The 7,243-nt window shown below is 35.5% G+C and overlaps 1 protein-coding gene across 2 annotated transcripts in view; it reads right to left on the bottom strand.

Annotated features, from left to right (window-relative positions):
• Positions 1-249: 249 nt before the first annotated feature.
• Positions 250-7,243, bottom strand: part of UBR2 (ubiquitin protein ligase E3 component n-recognin 2) — a 66,315-nt gene continuing 59,321 nt past the window's right edge. For both annotated transcript variants that reach the window (XM_075088999.1, XM_075089000.1), the window contains exons 42-47: positions 5,793-5,901; positions 5,482-5,538; positions 3,894-3,971; positions 3,439-3,609; positions 2,698-2,799; positions 250-1,921 (exon numbers count right to left, since the gene is read on the bottom strand). In XM_075088999.1, coding sequence (XP_074945100.1) covers positions 1,780-1,921; positions 2,698-2,799; positions 3,439-3,609; positions 3,894-3,971; positions 5,482-5,538; positions 5,793-5,901 — 659 coding nt within the window. In that variant the 3' untranslated portion in view covers positions 250-1,779. The remainder of the gene's footprint in view (positions 1,922-2,697; positions 2,800-3,438; positions 3,610-3,893; positions 3,972-5,481; positions 5,539-5,792; positions 5,902-7,243) is intronic.

Below are 7,243 nucleotides of genomic sequence, written 5' to 3'. Positions count from 1 at the left end.
CAAGACTTCCTGCAAAGGAACAGTAACATCACCAAAAAGTGTGATTTTCAAGTACCACGCACAGAAAATTGTTGATATATCAACCAGCTTAAGTAGGTGAAGGCAGAGATGAAGCATTAATGTTATTTTTTCCTGCAACTTCTGCATGTCTCTTTGTAAAGAGTGACAGAAATACAGAAATGATTAGAACTACGACAGGTAGTAGCAACAATTAGTCTGTACTGGTTTTAAGAAAAGGAAATCAACATCGGCCAAGTTTGTTTATTGCATATTTCACATCTTCACTCAATACTGTTACTGAACGTTTGAAAAATTGTCCTGTACACCATGAATATACAAAATTTATCTGAAGCATTAAATCTGTAAAAATAGAAACAATTCAGTCAGACCAAGTGTAACTGAAGACACGGCAGACAGTCAAGGGATTGCTTATCTGGGCTGAAGACGTAGTCAGAAAGTAAGACTTAACTAAAAGAATCACAGATTATTAAGGAAACAGAACTATGTAAATTGAGATTCTACTAATTTGTCAGAAGATAGGAGAGATAAAGGTAATGGATTTTATTTTAAATCAATAAGCATAATGTCACTTTTTAGAGACATCTTGGCGGTCTAATTACATACAGCTAGAAAACTCACTGCCTTCAGGCACCCTCATATCAAGTGCAAATCTGCGCAGTTATAGAATATATTTATAAAATATACTATATGCAAACATCTTTACAGAGCTTTAAATCAAGCCAAAAAGTAAATATACTTGATGGGACAACAGAAAAAAACCAAAAACTATGCAAAAATGTGGGCAGTGTGATTGTGGCCCTTCAAAGCCAGAGGAAACCATCCAGTTTGTCTGCAACAAAAAGGAAATGGGATTTGCACCTCAGAAGTTGACTATTAACAAAAGAAAAAGATATCCTCTGTGCTTCTGCAAATTAACATAAAATTAGCTTTCATGACATTTCACGTATTGTCGTTATCTTAAAATATCTTCTAAAGCACAATGTCAACCCTTGAATACCAATAACCAATCACATAATCGCAAGTGAAAGGGTTTCCCAGCTAAATTCAAATTACAAACTACATAATTCTAAGGAGTGCAATGCTCTGGAAAAAGCTTTAAATTAAATTATTTTTACTTGTAAAGCTAGTGTTAGGTTTTTTTTTTAGTTAAAAAACAACTGGAAGCAAGAAAGCTGCAAGAGTACAAATGACAGAATTGTTTTAGATACACCAAGTGAAAGAGTGAATTATCCACTGATGCAGACAGAAACATCCATTTGCTACATTATTTGCTTCCTTACTTCATTCCATTGCATGTACACACAGCTTAAGTATTAAAATGCAGAATAATAAATAAAACGGCTCAGATTACTAGCAAGGGGCAAAACACAATCCGTAATTGTGCTCTATCTAGTTTCTGTTTCAGCAGTCTTTTTTCTCTTGCAGTTTATACGAAAAATCATAGTCAGACTTCCAAAAAGAGTCATTCTTTTTTTTATCAGAAACTCAAGTTCATTTGCCCAGGTTTATAACCCAAGACATTTCTGTGAAGGAAGCACAGTGCAAATTATATGACTGATAAAACTTGCTTACATAGAAAGAAGTTTACTTGATTAATGTTAACTGGTATCTTTATGAAATACATTGTAAAACAAAGATTAAATAACAGGACTGGGTTTGGGTTTTTTTTTCCTCAGACTTTTTTTCCTAATCCCTCCTTTGAAAAGCTTACTGAGTTACAAAAATCTTAATAAAGTTCCAGTCTTCAGCAGGTAACTATTATAAATGCTGCCAATCAATGCCAACTAGTGTTTGATTTGCTTCTTGTGCATGTCCAATTTCCTCTGTGATACTGTGCTGCTGCCAGAGTTTTTGAATCTTTTTAAATCGTTCTTTGCACAGATGTAAGGGATTCCCACGTCTGAAAAGGAGATAATACATTTCAGGAATGATAAAACACTGCAAGTAAACACAAACACCCAGGTGTGACATTAAATATTAGATAACCCTTTAAAAATATTACAATATTTAGACAACCCTTTAACATTATTCTCTTGTCAGAACAGATCAACAGATACTTTGATTACTAAACGTGAATGCTACTCTGCCTGGTCCCCCAGCCTCACTGCTCAACAGCTCCCTCCAGCCTTTGGGAATCTCACGTACAGTCACCAGTGTCTGAACGTAGCTTTTCAGCAATCCTCCTGTGCTGAACCAGCTCATATTCTATGCTTTTGAACAGTTTCAGAAGTAGCCAGCATTAACAATAGTGAGTCCCCCAACTATTCTCATAGGAAGCAGAGATAGGAGTTAAGACAAAGAACTACCACATTAAACAAACTCATCTCGTGTTTTCGCTCGGTATTAAATAAGCACAGATTATACAAATAAATGCACTACACGCAAATAAAATTTTCAGCCTTAGTTTCTAGGCAATTTTACAGATGCTAAAATGATTTAACTTTTTACACCTCAAGACAACTGTTTATAACCTGGGAAAGGTCTTCCATTAAATATTTTTAACCTTAAACCACAAATTAGCATTAAAATGTTTTAAGATATTAGATACAACAGCAATGTCAAAATATAATATTACCTATATAATTAAAATAAAAGGTAACACAGAAGGTGTATTTTACAAACCAGATAGTTTTAGAATTCTTGTCTTTAAAAGATATATATTTTTAAGATATTTACCTGAGTCCCTGGTCTGTCTCTCCATAGTCATCAAGATAAGGAGGAGGATAAAAGCAGCCCTTTGTTTTTCCAGCTAAAAATAGCACCTGACATTCTCGTACTCTAGAGAAACACAGAGAAGATCTTAGGTATTGATTTTTAGGTTAATAGTTTCTCATATTTTCATAGACACTGCTTTTCCAATTCTCACCTACTTTTAGTCTGTATTATCTGCATGTTCAGATTTTTAAAGGCACTTTTAGTTTTTTAAAACTAAAGATCTTATGCTCTTCCTGTTATAACTCCTCAGTAGCAGTTAAAACCAGTGTAGTTATTTGCAGTCTGCATAAAATACTCGACACAACCAGAAAATAGAACAATTTCACTTCTCACTAATCTTTGCCAAAGTGAAAATAGACATTATCTAACTGATCCTTGTATGCAGGCAGACAACTAAAATGTATTTCCATTTTTAAAACAAAAGCAGCAGCAGCAACAAGAAAATCAAGGTATTTACCTTCACTGTTTTGTAATACTTGAGTGTCAGAGAAAACAAACTCACTTTAAAATGAAATTCAAATGTTGTGTGATACCTTATCTTCAAGGAAACTACCTCCGAATCTTATACCAAACACGCTCTAGTTTTTAAGCAACCCTGTCACTAACAACCTACCCCTACCATTACATTTATAGAACTATTCATTTTGTGTCCACACACACCATCTAACCTAGCAATGTAAGCAGAGGTGTTCAGTTCCTTACCTAAGGAATATGCCCACTCCAGAACCACAAGTGTACGTATGTGCAGTACAGGCTCCAACATCTTCTCCTTCTAATTCAGTCTGACAACAGTAACTCTGAGAACATAGCATGGTCCCACACACAAGGCACAATGTTGGGGCTCTGCTTTTATCACCACCTGATTTTGGACACCTTTTGTTAAGAAAAAAAAATTCTATTGTTTGTATTAACTCTAGAGGGCAAAAAGATTCAAAAGTACTTTTGAACTTTTATACAGTTAGCAGGTATACAAACCCCTGCAATTTCATTTCACTGAACTACACTGCAGTTTTGCTGGAAGAGGTGACAATCAATACATGCCATTAACTTTATGATTCTACAAACATCTTTCTGGGGGTTTCAGGTTAGAGGTTTCCCAGTCCATCAAACGGAGCAGAAGCCTTTAGAGGTCCTCGCTATAATTGTGTACAACTTACGAGAAACTGGATGCTTGGTTAATGAGGCAGCTGTAGTCGTCCGGAAGGTCTATTAATTTGTTGGATTCTCTTGCATAGCTAGAATAAAGCAAGCAAATTAACCACTCATATTTCAGTGAATAATACACAGTGATTTCAAACTCATTCATGTTTTCCTGACTCATCTAAACAGCATCTGTGAATAATTCAATTTTTAAAGTTTTCCTCTTCTCTGCCATTCATAGAGTAAAATGGCAGCACATAAAGGAACTCCCAACATCTCTCAGCTAGACCACCTCCAGTTTTCTTAGTTATATCTTTTATGAATTTAAGAAAATGCACAGGCAGGAAGTCAGAAAAGTACATGTCATATGTATGCTTTTAGCAAAGCCTCATGATGAGGACACTACAAGTTTAACTGAATATTTGTTCTGTTCCCTTATGAGTTTGCTTTGAATTTTCCTTTTGTCACTAACATTGAATGGAAAATAGTCTGACACGCAAGTTCAGAGAACTTGTATCCTGAAGAGAATTAAATACTCATGCGGTAAAAAGGACCTATTCAATACCAAATATTTGTATCTTTAGAAATAACAGGTAAAAGTTAAACTTTTTTGCAGATGCTATACACTAAATTTTAATAATCTTCAACTATATGAATAATACAAATTAGATTGTGAAATGTAAACAGAGGTTTGTAATAGAAGCAATGTATAAGAATATGCTGGGGAGGAAATCACGGTCAAGTTAGACATGGTCTTGGGAAGAGCAATTAAGAATCAGCAAATGGAACACATGGAAAAACCCAGCTATCACACACAACCGGAAATCAACTATGCAATCAGAGTATTCTTACTGTATAAGATATTCTGTTAATAGCCTGGTAGTTAACAGATGAAGTGATTAACTCATTTTTGTCACTTAGCCTTATTGTATATATAATGTTGAAAGACTGACTTTATGTATTCAGCACAGGAGATGAAAATGCAGGGATATCTTTCTAATGACAGCACTGTGAACCTCATATTCATTTATAATTATTTGGATAATTGATAACCACTATTTTTACCCAGCCTTCATAAAGAAAAACACCCCAAATGCTTTTCTACACCCACTAAGCATTAAACGTGGCCTGAATTCAAAACAGTTGCTTAGCAAGTAGAAACGTATGAAAAACTAATTTTATTTTTAGCAATGGACTCAGTGTTGATTTCACTGAAGAATTTGGCTTCTTTAAAAAGCTCTTCAATGCATGGTATTTTTAAACAAAGGTTATCTACATCTTTTAGTAACAGCATACCTTTTGAATCAGAAGCTACAAATCTACTCCAGGAAACATGAGAAGAAATGTTATGGCCTTTGATTACTGCAGATCAGTTTAAATAAACCTGTAATATTTAACTTTGCCTTTAAAATCTACTAATTTAAACAATATTTCACTTTTCTTATGAAATTTCAAAAATCTCTTTCCTTATCCCCTAATATCTTTGTCATTCAATAAAGCAGAACTAATACTGTACTACTGTAAACACCTTTTAGAAAAAATATTTGAAGAAAACTGCAACATTAAAGTTTCTGCCGTCTCTGCTTAAAAATTCTCCATATTTACCTGATAGCATGTCTTTTTCCTTCAAGATATCTTTTTACTTCATTGTTACTACACCAACTACAAGAAAGAACAAAATTGGCTTTTAACTTCAATGGATGATACTTTCCAAAAACAAATAAGTAAAAATTCCAAAGTATATCTATTCAATAATCTCTACAAGCAAAATAATTTATCTGAAAACATTTCTTTCAACAAATGCTTTTCGAAGTCTACTATGCATTTCCATATTGCACTCCCGGGAGAATACTTAAATTACTATCTTGTGCAGAATTCCTTATTATTTTTAAATGACGCATAAAACCAAGGCTTACCTTTCTATTAATGTGTTCACAATCTCACTGTTTTCTTGAAAAAGGCAAGTGAGGTTGTTTGGCAAGGAAAGATAGCTACATAAGTGTTCAAACTGGTTTGTTCCATTTACTGTAAGAAAAAGTGTAGTTCTCATAATTGCATTTTTTCAAATGACAATAACTACAATCAATGAAATACAGCACTAAATGGGACAGCTATTTTTTTTAAACTGTATCCCCCACACCCAAAACATGGTATTAATTATGACAGTGCTAGTAAAGGCACCAGACAGCTGTGTTGCAAACCTGCCAGTAAGGAGAAGCAACTTTCCTCAAACTTGCCCTTTAAGTCATGACCTGATCATGTAAGAACCACAACAGAGAGCTCAATGGTCTTTACATCTTAGTATGTCTTCGTTTTAATGTCATCCATTAAATGGCTACTTTGTGCTCCTTGTAGTCCGTGACACAAAGTGAGGCAGGTGATCAGTGGCAGTGTACCAGTGAAGTATACCACAGCCTCAGAAATACAGAAATTCCAAATGTCTGCAATGCTAAACTCTTAAAAAATATTATGTAGGACACAACTGCTGTATCGTCATATTCATGACACTAGTCTATTGGTTTGAGTCCCTGGGCCTCTGCTCTCCCAGCTTTCAGAACAAGGAGTACCAGCACCTCTTCCGTTGGCATGGCCTCTTTTGCTCCTGAATAGAGGAGCGAAGAAAATTAAAATGAAGGCTGTGCTCAATTCCCTCTCATGGCCAAGTGATTCCCATTTCGCAACCCCCAGTAAAATAATAGAGAAGAGCAACAGGCCAGCTGTGGGATCAGTGGGGCCTGGGACGGGAGAGCAAAACACCCAGTGCTACAGCCACCGTCAAGACATCCCTCGATGGCTGGGACCTGCAGGGCCATCCAAGCACCTGGGACTTGACTGTAACAAAGTGAAGCAAAGCCTTCCTCTTTCCCGCTCCTACAACCAACCCTCTAAAGGGCCACACACCTACTGTCTGGAAGTACAGCTACACTTTGTACCTCATCTTTAGAGTATCTGTAACAAAGAACTCAAGCAGTCACTACTGGTCCAGACTATGAGTTTGAGAAAACTCGTTACAGAAAATCAAAGTTCAGAAACAGAGTTGGGTTTTTTTTCCTTTCGCAACCCCCCCAACCCAAATGCTTAGGCACTGCTACTGCAAAATGAAAATAATCTATATTTTGAACACAATTTGTCAAGAAGTTATGTATCAAGAAAACATTCTGCAAGTTCTGCAGCTGTTCTCATGTCACCTCAGCACCACATACCATACTTTGTTTTAAACATGGGAGTCCCAAAGCAGTGTGAACCTACTTATCATTATTATAAGTAATATCTTCAGATTTACATGCAGTCCTTACATACACCATATGTGGATGACAGTAAAGTATGTTAATAACATTAGTTATTTGGGGTATAATGTAACATCAGT

The sequence above is a fragment of the Phalacrocorax aristotelis genome, chromosome 3 (assembly GCF_949628215.1).
Source record: "Phalacrocorax aristotelis chromosome 3, bGulAri2.1, whole genome shotgun sequence".
In the NCBI taxonomy this organism is placed as follows: domain Eukaryota; kingdom Metazoa; phylum Chordata; class Aves; order Suliformes; family Phalacrocoracidae; genus Phalacrocorax; species Phalacrocorax aristotelis.
The sequence above is the reverse complement of the archived record's forward strand: the minus strand, read 5'-3'. Positions and strand labels throughout refer to the sequence as shown.